The sequence below is a fragment of the Artibeus jamaicensis genome, unplaced genomic scaffold (genome assembly GCF_021234435.1).
Source record: "Artibeus jamaicensis isolate MK-2021 breed Jamaican fruit bat unplaced genomic scaffold, CSHL_Jam_final contig_490, whole genome shotgun sequence".
In the NCBI taxonomy this organism is placed as follows: Eukaryota; Metazoa; Chordata; class Mammalia; order Chiroptera; family Phyllostomidae; genus Artibeus; species Artibeus jamaicensis.
The window spans coordinates 15,749,534-15,764,995 of record NW_026521861.1 but is presented as its reverse complement, the minus strand read 5'-3'; the positions used below and the strand labels follow the sequence as shown (position 1 = coordinate 15,764,995).

Sequence of the window (15,462 nt, the reverse complement as noted above, 5' to 3'; positions counted from 1 at the left end):
AATCGCCAACATGTAAACAAGACAATTCATGCCAAAAAGTTAGAACACGCCCTGGCTGGCACAGCTCAGTGGATTGAGCATGGGCCTGCGAACCACACGATCGCAGTTTGATTCCCAGTCAGGGCACATGCCTGGGTTGCAGGCCAGTTCCCAGCAGGGGACGCATGAGAGGCAACCATACATTGATGTTTCTCTCCTTCTCTTCCTTCCCTTCCTCTCTAAAGATGAATAAAATCTTAAAAAAAAAAGTTAAAACGCTTCTCCCTAATACTGCTCAGCGACTGCATTACTCCTTCGTAAGTACGTACTGCGTATCTAGAGTGTACAAGGCTCTGTGCTCTCTACACTTGAGTTCTCTCAAGTGTTAACGTGGACTTTAGAATGACTGCAAATCGGCGACTCTACAGACCTCGCCCTTCAACGACCTGCCATGAAAGTCAGAGAAAAGAAGGCACGCATACCGATCATGCTGTCCAAGGACAGGTCTGGGAGTCTCTTCTGCAGCCCCCCTCCAGGGATCCCGCAGAAGGACACGGGAGAGTACAGCGGTGACACCCCGGCGCTGCTGCAAAGACAGGACACACGTAAATCCGCATCACACGAGAGTGACTGACGAACTCCTAACTGCAGGTCACAGCACGCTGTTCCCCCACCAGCAGGCGAGACAGCTCCAGCAGGGTGACACAACCCTCCAGTGACCCGAGGTCTGAATTCTCACGCACAGACGACCCCACTGACCGACGTACCTGTTCCGTGAGCTTCGATGACAAACAGCAGACTTCAGTTCCCAGATCATGACCCTTCCGTCGCTCACTACGAGGGCAGCTGCGTTCTCATTGACAGGACAGCACACCATGCTGAAGGGACGGACAGTCTTCGTCACCCTGATGGCATCGCACTGGCTTCGTAAATCGTAGGTAAGCTCCTGGACAGGATCTGGGTCTGGACACAGCATTGGTTTTCCTCAGTATCGGTGCAACCGCAGCGACACCACTAGTATTTCTTCCTCTTTAAATAAAACCTCAACTGAAATGGTGATCATTCCTTCAGCAACGGAATATTTGTCAACAATGGCTTCCCTGTCTACAATTATCACTAATTTCTTCAAAGTATAATTACTTCAGTGATTGTCTACACCAAGTTTAATTTCCAAAATAACAACTATTGAATATACTCAAGATAGCCTGTTTTTTTAACATTTCTAAAATAAACGCTTTAAGCAGTGACGCACAATTAAGTAATGAACAGCACAGTTCACAGAGGTCGGTCTACGGTGAGCCTGAAAACAAATGTGCTTTACCCAAGATGTGAAAGCCACTTTCAACTCTACCAACATTTTATTTCCCAAAACATTGTTTGTATTCTCCAGGGTTAGACTGACACTGACGACAGAATGACCTGGAGACTTACTGGCCGAGGTCACTCAACAGTGGAAACCCTAACACAGAGGAAGAGTCAAGGAGGCGTAATGATGAGGCTGGGCTCGCACTAAAGGAAAATTCACAAAAGGTAGCACTGCTCGGCCCCTGGACACAATCAAGAGGGAGTTACAATGTATCACTTTCTTTGTTGTATGTAAGAGGGGCACTATTACAACACCAAGAGATTATTCTAGGGCTTGTGGTTTTTTTTTTCTTAATATCCCATATTATAACCATATTCTACTTTTTCAGGGCCAGGATTATCACTGACTCTATGATTTGGCTGGTGTTTGCTTTATAAAATAATCCTGAAGAAAATATAATGAACATTATTGTGAGATATAAACTCACCTAATTCCTCATTTGAAGTGGTGAAAACACTATTATAAGATCTTCGAACACGTAAAGTTATACAACCATTTTCATGTAGGCAAAACAAACCATCACGTTGAAAGCAGGGTATTACCTTCAAATAGATGATTCATTTATTTTTTAAAACACAATACATTAGAGTATATACTGTGAAATTCATAAGCTCATACTTAGAGAATATAGGCAAAAAGGACAAAACAAATATATCACATAATACCCAAGTTTTAAAACTAAATAAACACTTAAAAATCCATTTATAATAAAAAAAATTTGTCTTTATCCATGTAACTTAAATAATTCCGTAAGTATCTCCAGGTTAGTCAGAATTTCTAGGGTAAATCAAACCAAACAAGAGTGTAAAAATTTTTTTATATATACATATAAAATAACATTGCTTTTTAAATAAATAGAAAAGAGAAAGTCGAACTAAGGACTTCTGCATGATTATAGTTTTCTCCCTAAAACATTCATAATTAACTTCTGGGATGGAATTTATAAACTGTCCATACCTGCAGAAATGGAACTCCTGTTCGCTCTATTGCAATCACACCCACTGTCTGATTCACTTCAAGGTCAAGGATCAAAATCTCTCGAGGATAGAGTAGCAACATGTGATTCCTTTTGAAAGGCAAGTATGCCAACTGAAGGCAATCATTGAGAGTTACGAATTCAGCACTGAAAAAAAGCAAACATTTACTTTAGGTATTGAGAAATGAGTCAAAGATTTTATTCACATCAGAAAAAGCTAATAAAGACTTGAGTTTTATACTTCCCGCATAAAAAGTCAGTGAGAATGGTAACTGTTTATGAAATGATCTACAAGGGCTACTGTTTCAAACTTAGACCTCTACTACATGCCAAAACCTAAATTATGACAATAATATAGTACAGGTTGAGTGAGATGGTGTTTCTAAGTTTTTGAAAAATTTAAAGTAAAATAGTTAAGAGTAAGACGACGGGTAAAATGACAAGTCTACGGTAAGCTAGACCCTTCGTAAGATAGTGATGTTACCTTTATTTTGCACCTAGAAGTGCTAAACAGACTGTGACATCAGGACTCTGGGCTAAAACAAAGCGTTCAGGATGCGTGGGGCACCGCGGGGCGGGCTGTGCGAAAGGCACCTCCCCTGCCCGCCTTCATCTCCCTGCAGGCTGTCTCCCTGCAAGCTGTCTGAAACCGCCTTCCACACAAAGTAGGGCATTTACTCACTTAGCATAGTATCTTCTTCTGTGTAAATAAAATATATTAAACTATGAGAATTGAAAAAGACTACCAGAATCTCAAAAATCATTTCAGCAATTTGTGACTATTGCAAATATTTAGTCACAACCTTTGTATAATATACTTCAATAGGAATGGACATATAATTGTGTTCTATTTTTTACATAATAATATTATTAAAAGGTTTTGAAATTTAAAGTACAATGACATCAGAGGACGAGGGAGGGATGTGGACCGCACTGAAAGCCCGCCCCTGCCGTCTCCCGTCTGGGGGAGCTGGGCGGTATTGGAAACAACCCGGGGCACAACTTCCTCGTTCACAGAACGGGGACTGCAGCGTGAGGACTGTGATGATGTGTGTGAAAACTCCCAGAGTCGTTCTGTTTGGAGGGATTAACAATTCACTGCCCCCAAACTCAAGGTGAACACACAATTCACATGAGAGAAAATGTAACATATGTAAATCACAATGTATACAACTCTTCAGACCACAAAATAATTATTTATTTATGAGAGAATCAATGAAAAATAAATAGTACTCTTAAGATACTTAAGGAGCATGGTAATGGAAAAAAAAATACAATAAAGATTACATTTTTAAAAAATTAAAAAATAAACAAAAAAGAAAGGGAAAAAAGATATTTAAGGAGAAATCTTAAAATTATTTTGGCATGGGGTGGGAAATAAATTAGTGAACTTTTATATATTAAAAGTTTTACATATTAACCACCCTATGGTTAATATATAAAAACAATATTTATATATAAATTAAAAATGTATTTGTAGGACAATTTATATTTTACCATATATTTTTCAGGTAATTACTCACAAGTCTAGATAAAATAAACTTAGCATATTAAAAGCAATGGCTCTTTCAAAATAAATGCCAAAAAAAAAAACCTGCCGAAGCAATAAAAATTTAAGAACTATCACGTCTCTAGGAAAAAGACAGAAATCTATTTCTAAAGCATAAAATTCCTTACAATAAAATTTTAAGTTGCAACTTCTGATGTGAACGACACCAGCATTCACAGAACGAATGCTTACCGAGCACCAGCAACTACGGTGAGCACGTAGGCTGCAGCGGCTCCGTGACATCCCTCCACACACTACTTTAGAGCCTGGGGAGTGAAATCTGAGCAAGAGGAAAGAATTTCTGAATCCCCTGCAGCCCTTGCCCTTACCAGTATGAGAAACATCTTTACATGCATACGAAAAATACCCATATTTTACAGCTAAAGGGACTACACAGCACCCAAGTCAGGTAAATGTACATATTTAAAATGAAAATCGACATGTTGTCCTCAAATTCTGAATATATTCAGTAGCCGCAATATTAGAATGTTCATCTCATATTTTCAAAAGTAAAAATCAAAAATCAAAATTTTTAATCTGTAAAAAATCAGTGCAGGGAGCTTGGCACAATCAGTGGAAACGAAGGAGCCGCACTAAATGCTACGTCTCCCTTTGCAGGAGGTGACAAAAAGGGCATTTTTGTCAAAAGACAGAAATCTATTTCTAAATTCGAAAGCAGAAATGAGAAAGGGTGAGAAGAAGAAGAAAATCAATCTTAGCACAGGTTCGAAATTGATTTTTTCCCAAGAACAGATGATAAACAGTCGAATGTTGTTAGCTTTACACTTGTACGTACCTAGGTTTCTCCTGAGTGATTAAGACTCTGACTTTATTAAGAGCCTTCTTTGCCCCCGTGGCTGCGGCCAGCTTGTTGTGAGCGGGGCTCGAGTGTGGGCTGGATATGTAGACCTTCTTCCCCGGGCCCGAGGGAGGCTTGGACGGGGAGAAGTCTGAGATGAACACAATGCCCTCGCTGGTGAGTACTACATGGAGAGAAGCAAACCGCTAATGAAAGTTCAATCGAGTTTAGCGGTTTTTTCCGATACAATTTTGACAGCAAGGTAATGCTACTTTTAATGATAATATAAAACTGGCAGTGCTTCGCAGTAGTAACATAATGGGAATGTTCTCCGAACTGAAGGGAAACAGGTGGTCCACTGTAATTCATCAGAGGCCTTCTAGCTCAGCCTTCTAAATTAATGTTTAATATTAAAAAGATACCAGAAGGTTACTGGCAGAAAGAACAAATGTTTGTTCTTCCAAATAATTCAGTGCACGGACTTTCATGAAAAAACCTTCCCTCATTATATTCCATAACTTCAAAATCTAAATATTTTACCGAATATGAAATTCACAGAAGAAAAAAATCCCATATGTATATAAGCTCTGCATATCACACTTAGCTAAGTTCAAACATTTGAGCTGACGGTATGAATTTTTTATGATTAGCAAGAGCTACTCGGTCGCCATGCACTCCCTTTCCCTTCCTGAGCATCAGCCCGCACCCCAGGACGTCGGGTTCTCTCTACCTACGACACACTGGCGCGCCCACGGCGGCCTGCTAACACAACCGCCTGCCCGCTCTCCCACGCGCCCCTTCTCCCGTTTCTTTACCGTTTCACCTTCTTAATACCACTCGCAACATCTTCCTATTCTAGAACTTATCATTCGCTGTGCTCCGAGCAGGGCCTGACTCCCTGTCACGGGAATGCACATGGGACGAGGGCAGGGATCCTTTTCCTATTTCACTGATGGAGTCTAGGTCCCTGAACACACCCGACATACACTAATAGTTCAAGAAGCATCTGTTGGATGACTGAATAAAAGTATTTTCTAAACAATGTAGTCATAAAAACATCTGTCTAAAAACAAAGCTAATTTTTAGATGAATAGCTCAGTAAAGCATCAAAAAAGTGCACTGCCAGAAACGGCCTCTGCAAGGAAAAAACCCCCTTGGGCTTCTTCTGCCCCTCACATGCATCTGGTCGCGGCACTCAAAACACATGGCATGAATTAGAGCCTTTTCCTTTAAAAAGGAAAAACTGAGTTTGGCCAGATTAAATGAAACCCTTAACTCGGGTGGTCTGGATGTTCCAGAAAGCCAAATTTAATTAAGTCTGAGTTAGGAGAGCACAGCAACTCCCTCTCCCTGGCTGATCTAATTCTACTCACAAATTCAACACAGTGAAGGCCCAGCTTGCTGGTTCAAATGTCTAAGCATCAGAACACTGGACAACGCTATGGGCTATGATTTATTATCGTATTAGGAGCTGCAGGAGCTGAATTAGGAGCTTCAAGATGCAGCTCTCCACTCCGCTCAGTTGTTTTAACATTACAGATACACATGCTGTATGTGTAACTTATGTATACAGAGTTAACTATATTATAACTACTTCAACGCATGTCCCACAAGAAACCATTACTCACAAGTTAGACGGGAAGGATCAAAAGGATCGAAAGAGAAAGACAGGATGTTGTCCGCGTAGCTCTTCTTCCACAGCTTGGTGCCCGTGTCTGCGTTCCAGAGCACGATGTAATTTGGCGGGTGGATGGCGAGCAGCAGGTCCCGGGAAGCATCCTGACTCCACAACCACTGGACGTCTGTCAAGAGCAGAGACAGAGTTCAGAGACCATCCACGTCAGAGGGGCTTGGATAACACGTCCTTGGTATTTAGTTGTTTGGGGGGTTTTCTTTTTCTCTCTCTCTTTTTTTTTTAACACAATCCTTAAAGTCTGTTTCTTTCCCCTCAAAGTTACATATGTGTCACGATTGCACAGGAAATTAATTTTATATAAAAATGAGCTCTGTGGACATTAGAATCTCAAAGTCAAAATTTGCAAGAAATATAAAATATTACTTCAAAGAAAATACAAGGCACGCTGGCTGGTGTGGTTCAGTGGATTGAGTGTGGCCTGCAAACCAGAGTTACCGGTTCGATTCCCAGCCAGGGCACATGCCTGGGTTGTGAGCCAGGTCCTTAGTAGGGGGCGCTCGAGAGGCAACCACACATGGATATTTCTCTTCCTCTGCCCTTCCCTCCCTTCCCTCTAAAGATAAATAAAATAAAGAGAAAGAAAACACAAGGCTATTTGCAGTAATCAATACTTAAAATTTTATGTCAAAGACTGTCCCAGTGTTTTTATAGAATTACCTAATGGGACTTTGTAATTTCATTTTATTTCACAACAATAAAGAGCATAAACATCTAGTTCAGTGCCTAGTACATAGTAAATACTCAATAGATATTTTTTAAACAGTCATCTTAAAACTTCACTAATACAAAATAGCCACTCAGTCAAAGCCTTGAGTCCAAAAATATTGTATTGGTTTTAGGTCAATAAACATGTAAACAAATGATCAAGATCAATCTCAATTACTGTAGAGTAAGCACTGAGAGCTAATGCAAAATAGCAGTTTGGCCACGTTTACTTATATTTTAGCTTAATTTACAAGATTGTTTATAACAGCTTAATTTTTCTCATCAAGCTTTACCAAGGCTGATGTTGAAATTAATGCATTTTACCAAAACTCAAGTCAGCTGAGAAATGCGGAAATATGCCCAGAAGTACATTAATAAGGATTTTAAAAAAAACACAAAACTAGATTCAGATCAGTAGAACAGGCTAAACAGAATCAAGAGTTAACTGGGAAGCAATGAAATTAAATGAATAGGGGAAAAAACCTACTCTGAGAGTAAATGTATTCAAACAAACAGCAGAGCAGACAGTCCTCACCCTGAATAGGCTTGGCATGTTCCTGGATCTCACACTGAGCAATTCCTGCTGCCACATCCCAAACAATGATTTTGCCATTGACATCAGCAGAAGCAAGGCGCAAGGAGTATGGTGAGCCAAGGTTATGGTGATAATTTTCTCTAGCCCACTTAACCTAATAACGAGAAGAAATCAAATCAGGTTAATACTTGTACTGAATGAAATTGACCATCATTTTCATAAAACATCAACCCAAACCCATACTACATTCTATATTTACATTACAAAAATATTTTTTAAAAAACAGGAAAATGGTTTCCATCTTGAAAGTTCGACATTTTTATTATTTATGATTTTAAAGTTGCAATGAAAATATTTAAAATATCACTATGTTCCTGCTTTTAAAATATGAGAAATGATGCACAGCCTTAATATTCCAGTAAATTCTGGTAAAAGCCCCAGAGTACCATATCATGAAATGGTAATGATCATTGGTATTAACACGTGATCATTCCAATGTTACAATAATGAAATCTAATTATGACAGAACATCTAAAGTCCCAAATCGCTAAGTAGAGTATTTTCTGTATTTTATTCTCTAAATTAAAAGGAGACAAATAAGAGCTGTAAAAACCTTGCTGAGAGAAAAGTAGGAAAAAACAAAATCAAACAAAAAACTCTGGCTGTCCCTCTTTCATAAAATTAGAAACAATGTTATTTTTCTCTTAAAAAAAAAAAAGTACGCTTTATACCTTCAGCAACATCATAAGAACAGAATCCTCAAAAGAAAAAACGTAAAAATTCCAGTGCAAATCAGGTTAACCCTAAGCATCAAATACAGAGTCGGGAATAAAACGCCCTGAGCCAAGGCCTTCCCAGGCCACAACCTCTGCTCTCCCCTGCTCAGCATCCTGCTTGTTCGCTTCAAAACATTCACCACACAACAATCTGTAATTATTTTATTTACTTTGTGTTAACCTATCACTAACCCATGAATTATAAGCTCCGTGGGGCAGGATCGTGCAGGCCTTGGGCACATTTCCAATATCTCACTTTTTGGGTATCCTATGAAGCACAGAAGTTTTAAATTTTGATGTAGTCCAATTTATCTATTTTTTCTTTTTCTTTTTTTTTTTGCTGTATTTAAGAAATCACTGCCTTCTTCAATGTTACACCTTTGTATATATATATTTACATATGTATATAATCATATAGTGCTTGAATAGTGCTAAACTCCAAGCAGTGTGTGTATATATATATATATATATTTTTTTTTAAATCACCTAGACACATCATAACCAAACTGCTGAAAACCAAAAACCAGGAGAAAATCCTAAAGGCAGCAGATGAGTACAGATACACTACATACAGAGAAACAAAGAAAGAATCTCTCATCACAAATTATGCAAACTTGAAGATAGCAGAGTATATTTTTAAAGTACCACACAGAAAACAATTAGTGAAATACATTTTCAGGCACATAAAAGCTTAGAGAATCAACCAATATTAGATATATACCTCAAGAACTTTAAGGATATTTTTATATGGAATGTATTACCAGACTGAAACTTGGATGTACACAAATAAAAACTCCAGAAATGCCAAAAAGACATAAAGGAGGGACAAAGGGAGCAAGAGAGAGAGTATATGATATTTTCTTAAAAAAAAAAAGGAAACAAAGCCCAAAAAAACCTAACCCTAACATCAGACTTAATAGGAAAAGACTGAATGTTTTCCTCCTAGGTTCTGGAATAGGACACGAATATCCTCTCACCATTCCTAGTCACTGCAGTAGAGGTCCTAAACAATGCACTATGGCAAGAAAAAAAAATAGAAGACACAGATTATCAATAAAAAAAAAAATGAAACTGTTACCTGATGATCACATGATTGTATACACAAAAATTCCTCCCCAAACTACTAGATCTAATCATCTTAGCAGGATTACAGGATACAGGTCAATATACAAAAATCAATAGTATTTTTCCTTAGTTCATTATATGTGTGTTTGTTTGTGTATCCTCAGAATGGGTCAGGAACCTAAATGAAGGCACTAAAACTATAAAATTCTTAGAAGAAAACAAAGGTATAAATCTTTCTGAAATTGTAAAAAGCAATGGTTTCTTGAATATAGCAAAAAATATAGATAAAATGAAATACATCAAAACTAAAAACTTTTATGTTTCATAGGACATCTTCAAAAAAGTGAAAGACAACTCACAGAGTGAAAGAAAATATTTGCTAACCACATATCTGATAAGAAACTTGTATCCAGAAGACATGAAGAACCCTCACAACTCAATAATAAAAAAGACAATGCAATTCAGAAATAGGCAAAGGACTGACATTTCTCAAAGAAGATATACAAATGGCCAATAAGCACATGAAAAGATGCTCAACATCATTAGCATCCGAGAAAATGCAAACCAGAGCACTAGAATGGCTATAACCAACCGGATAGTTCATGACAAGTGCTGGTGAGGGTACAGACAAACTGGAATCTTGGTACACAGCAAACAGGAATGTAAAATGGTGAGGCCTCTTTGGAAAGAGTCTAGCAGTTCCTCAAAAGTCAGACACAGTTACCACATGAGTCAGCAATTCTACACCCAAGAGAAATGAAAGCACAGGTTCACACACAAAAAAATACAGAAATATTCAAAACAGCACTATTCATAATACCTAAAAAGTCCATCAATAAAGAAACGTGGTTTACCCATAAAGTGGAATATTATTCAACAATAGAAAGTAACAAGGTACTGACACATGATACCACATGGCTAAACCCTGAAAACATGGAAGAGCTGGGCACATACTGTATAATTTTATTTATATGAAATGTGCAGAACAGGTGAGTCTATAGGACAAAAAGTAGATTGGTGGTTGCCTAAAGATGAAGGGGACGGGGAAAGGCTGGGGTGGCAGGGAGAAGGCGATGACTGTTAATAGGTACAGGTTACAGGTTTCAGGTTTCTTTGTGGAGTTAGGAGACTGTAGTGATGGCCACACAGCTCTGTGACAATACTAAAAACCATGGAATTCTACCCTTTAAATGAGTTAATTTTATGATAAGAATATGTCAAAGCTGTCATCAAAAATAAATAAATAAAGACCCCAAAGCTATTTCCACTCTCCTAAAATTTCAGATCACTATAATTCAGTTGCCTGAAGCAGCTCAGATTTTGTGTTAAAAACTTAAATTCACTGATTTTACACACACTCAGCTTATCACTGTAACTCAGAAACTTCGGAACCATTCTATTCTCTGACTTCCCCTTAAAAGTGATTACTGTAAAGCTATCAAGTTTATCTCTTTAAGCAGCTCCTAAATAAGACTCCTTCATGCCTCAACTTTATTTTGGGCCCTTAGAATTTCCTGCCAAAATTACTGCAAACATCTGCTGCATGTTCTCACTGCCTAGAATTGCCTTTCTCCAATGGATCCTGCACTGATGCTAGTTTTTCTAATATGCAGATATGACCCTATCAATCTCCTACCTAAAAACCAATTTTTTCATAATCTTACAACACTTTCATGGCAGGTGAATGTCTCTGGCTGCCTCCTCCTTTATCACCCTGCAGGTGTATCCTGTCTTTTAGCCGCCTTGTACGTACTGCTTACCTTTGTGTGTCTTCTTCCTTGTTCCTGTGCTGCTCTCCCCAATCTTTCATTTAGCTACCTACGGTTTCCCAGTTCCTAAAACAAAAACTTCTGTGATCCTCCCCAGATCCCTACAATTAGGTAACAGGTCGCCCCTTTGTCTTCTCAGGGCACATTACACAAGTCTCACTTACCACACTGTATCTGTGTTTCCATTCTTCCTCACTAGACAATGAATTGCTTGACAGCTTTCAACTCTTTTTCTTCAGAACATGCTAAGTGCTCAAAACTAACAATGAATGAATGGTCCAGCAAATAGTATAGAATTGGTGTTTCTTTTATCAGCTTTAAAATAACCTACGAACTAACACTTAATAACTCATCCTGGATCTATGTTAAGTTGTGTGAATGAAAATAATAGGTCAACCCCAAAAAGATATTGTTATAAGCTACCCAACATTTATACACGACTTAATGAGAGTCTAGTGCTACTTTAGAACAGACAATATATTATCGGGCCAAAGTGGAATCTGACTTACCTTGACAACATCAGCTTTATGCTTTTCTAAAACTTGAAGAGTTTGGGCAGTACTGGGATCAATCACTACCACGAGCGAATGACATCCATAAGCAATTAAACCTTGCCAGCCCCTAACAAAACAGCAATGTTAAAATTTAAGTAAAACAAACCAAGAGGCCTCTTGCCAAGAGGCATCCTAAATAAATGATAAATCTACCTAATATGTACTACCACTAGTAAAATTATTCTTAAACCTAGTAAAATTACTCTTAAGCTCAAAGATCAGCATTTTAATTATTTCAATAAAGGGTGTAGTTAAGCTAAAAAAATGCCTGTCGAAATTCACTTTTCATTTGGGTCAAAAAGGTTGTAAGAGATACGCATATAGAGTCTTGAGAAAGTATAAAACATCTCCTGTCCTCTCTTTGTCTTTGAAGGCCTACTCCTCGAATTGCTCAACTTCGATTCCTGAGCATCCACCAAGTGCCTGAGATCATGTTGCATACGTCTACCATCAGCCCTGGTCCTTCCAACCAGGTAACAAGACAAACACTGGGCAGGAGGCGCCAGTCCGCTTACCAAAATTCCCAGCAGCCACAGCTATAGATTTCTGCTCTCCATCAGTCTAATTATTAATTTCCAAAGCTGCAGTATTATTTTACAGGAAAGAGGTAAAAGTGAAATGAAGGTGAGAGAACAGGTGCCTAGCACAGGATGGCACACTGTCGAATGAGTCAAGGTAAGGGACAAACGTAAGAGTGAAGGGGGAAGACAGAGCGGTCACGGGCACTAACAGTGGAGGGAGAGAAGCCTGGAGAGGCAGAGAACGAAATAGGATGTTTGAGGAAGGTGTAGGGAAATCAGCAGAGAAACAAAGATGCGAGAAAGAGGGCAAATATATTGGCACACGGCACGTTCCCACACGAGGTATTTACTACTTTTATAGCAAAAACAAAAACCCAGTATTTAAAAGAACATCTCTATAACGTGAGGGCGGCACCCAGTCTTGGCGAGGCCACACTAGTCAGGGGGTGAAACCTCTTGTTCCCCCTTCCCCTCGCACACTCCTGCCGAGCCCTGGCGGCCTCGCAGCCCGGCGCCCTCACCAGTCCACCGCCGCCTTGTTGTGGGCGTTGAGGGCCCCGGTGAGGGTGCGGGCCGACACCTTGCAGTTCACCGCGAACGGCAACATCGCTGCGGCTAAACCCGACCCTTTAAGCCGACAGGCAATCCGGAAGCGGCGGCCACTGCACTTCCGTTCCAAACACAGTCCGGGTGGCTCCGTGCGCACCGCTGTTTGGTTCCGCGGCATGCAAGGTTCCCGGCTCGTGATTTTCCCTGACTTTGTTTCTCTACTCCCGGTACCTCCTCCTTCAGGGTTCCGCCGCGCCGGTGGCTCCGCCATAGTGCATACAGGCCCGTGCTCCCCTCCAGTCGTGTCTGTTTCTTTCAGACTGACACTGCGCAGGCCTCTGTACCTTGCTGGAAATCCTGAAAATAAGTGCTAAAATGTCTCTATTAGCCCTTCTCCCTTTAGTTAATTAACTTAGGGCAACTGCCAATGCGAGATACCGTTGCTGGCCTGGGGGTGTCGCGAGGAAGAAGAGGCAAGTCTCTGTCCTCATTCACTTCATAGAGTATATAAATAAACGGGATTAATTGGATGGAATGGAGAAAGCGAATGAGATTGATGGCTCGACTGTGAAGATTTTCCAGTATGAGTACACTCTATACCCGGTTTTGGAAATACTTGGGGAAAAAAAGATAGTGTTGTTCCCAAGACCAAGGGCCCGTTTGCCTCTTAGAATCGTTTTCTTTTGAAGTTTCTGCTCTGCAGCTCTGCTTAGTCAGACTCGATCCCTCCCTCCCCGTGCTTTCCAACAATGATTTCTGCAGGTGTTTCTCCTCTAATACATTTAGTTCCTCGATCAACAAAAGGGACAAAATGTTGGTAATTTTGTCACCCCAGGTCTTTGTGTCCACCTTATCGCTCTTACGAAACAGCTTTCTCAAAGATCATCTGCAATATCCACCTAGTTGTTAAAGGCAATAGACACGTTTTGGCCCTTACTTGCTCTCTAGCAACCTCACACTGTTGCTGCTTCCCTGCCCTTGTGGTGCCACCTTCCTGGCACCACATTCCTCCCAACTGTTGCTTTCCTGGCCACTAGAGATGTGCATATCCACAGGTCTAAATTTATCACTCACTTATTAAAAATCTTTGATGTCTCTTTTGACAATGATTGTTAATTGGCTCCCCAAATTCATCCTCCCCTTCTTCATCAGAACATAACCACAATTTGTGTCTGGGTACATTGTCACATCATTAAATGAAAAGATATCCCAGTTTCTCTGGCAACTAGATCAGGCCATGAGACTAAATGCTGACCAATGAGATGTAAGTGGAAGTGTGGTGTAATAACCTCTGGGAAATCACTCCCCTGTGCTGTTCCGTGCTATTTCCATATTTATACCCTACATTAGTATCTGTTATGTTCAGCTGTTATGTTATCTGAAGAGATGCCTGTCTAGCAGGGGAAACTAACACATTTTTAGGCAGCTGTGATATAGGAGAATAAATACTGTAGGAGGCTTAGAAGTTCTGTCAGGGGGAAAAAAAAAGGCCAATCTTCCTTTCTCCCCAACATCTAGTGCCCCTTCTGGTCCTCAGAAATGACTGATAGTGTTGGAGTTTTAAATGGCCATAAGAATGAGGTCAATCAGGCATAAGGTGACAATGAAGAGTCAGCACAGAAGCTCACGGAAGCAGTAGGGCAGAATCTAACCCCCTTGGAGGAAGAAGGATTAATCAGTGTAAATCTGAAAGCTACCTTGAGGACATGGATGTTTAGTACTCAAGGCAATGATGGATGACTAGCAGGGGTTGGGACAGCAGTCTGGAGGATTAAATGCATTACATTAGACAATTTATAGGCAGAGCTTAACACAGCGCTTAGATTCCTAAATACCTGTGGGGTCAATGCACATGGCCACTGGCCAGAAGGAACGTGTATTGTTTTAGAAATGGATTTAACTCCCTCCTTATCTCCTTTTTGGGAGCAGCTTCTTCTCCTGTGACTGCTTCTTGCTACACATACATGCTGAAGTACTGTAGTTTAGAAGTCACACATAGGACACTTGCCCCCTTTGTCTGGGACCCCCTTATAAGGTCCTCAGACCGAAGGAGATGTGATCTCTCTCTCTCTCTCTCTCTCTCTCGCACGCCAACCCCCCCCCATGGGTGCACTCTCCTGTATAGTGAATGATAGAGAGCATGTCCACATCAGCTAGTCCACCAGGTGGGGTATTTTTTGAGAGTATCATGAACACTTAAGCAGCTTCATAGTTTGGAGCTCCTGCACTACAATACCTTACTATTCACCAGCAGAGCTGTGGCTCCTATGTTCACAAAAGGCACTGGCCTCTCTAAGCTATCCCATCTGGAACATGAAGAAGGATCTTCCCTTTTTAAGGTGTGGCCTACAGGAGAAGAAGTGGTGAGGATTTGGGTAATAGTGGAGTTGAATTTGCTGCATCCGTCACCAAGACACTAAAACTGCAGCACCAGCTTTAAAACAAAGGCTTAAGTTAGGGGCTACAACCAGATCACCAGGCAGGGTTGGAGAGTCACAGTTCTGGACCCACCGTGCTGAGCTTGTCCTGGAGAGGCTAACTCAGCTCTTTCTAAAAAGTCAGGCCGACTTTTCTTTTTTTAAGTAACTGGAGGTTTATACCTCTTATTCCCCTTCACTTTACA

The 15,462-nt window shown here is 40.2% G+C and overlaps 1 protein-coding gene across 2 annotated transcripts in view; it reads right to left on the bottom strand.

The window, feature by feature from the left end:
• WDR11 (WD repeat domain 11) overlaps window positions 1–12,941 on the bottom strand; it is a 54,065-nt gene extending 41,124 nt beyond the window's left edge. The window contains exons 1-9 of one of the 2 annotated variants that reach the window (XM_053668476.1): window positions 12,812–12,941; window positions 11,725–11,836; window positions 7,606–7,759; window positions 6,298–6,471; window positions 4,667–4,853; window positions 2,303–2,468; window positions 1,773–1,887; window positions 747–942; window positions 462–565 (exon numbers count right to left, since the gene is read on the bottom strand). In XM_053668476.1, the coding sequence (XP_053524451.1) occupies window positions 462–565; window positions 747–942; window positions 1,773–1,887; window positions 2,303–2,468; window positions 4,667–4,853; window positions 6,298–6,471; window positions 7,606–7,759; window positions 11,725–11,836; window positions 12,812–12,897 (1,294 nt within the window). In that variant the 5' untranslated portion in view covers window positions 12,898–12,941. The remainder of the gene's footprint in view (window positions 1–461; window positions 566–746; window positions 943–1,772; window positions 1,888–2,302; window positions 2,469–4,666; window positions 4,854–6,297; window positions 6,472–7,605; window positions 7,760–11,724; window positions 11,837–12,811) is intronic. The other variant, XM_053668477.1, reaches the window with a different exon arrangement.
• Window positions 12,942–15,462: the final 2,521 nt, after the last annotated feature.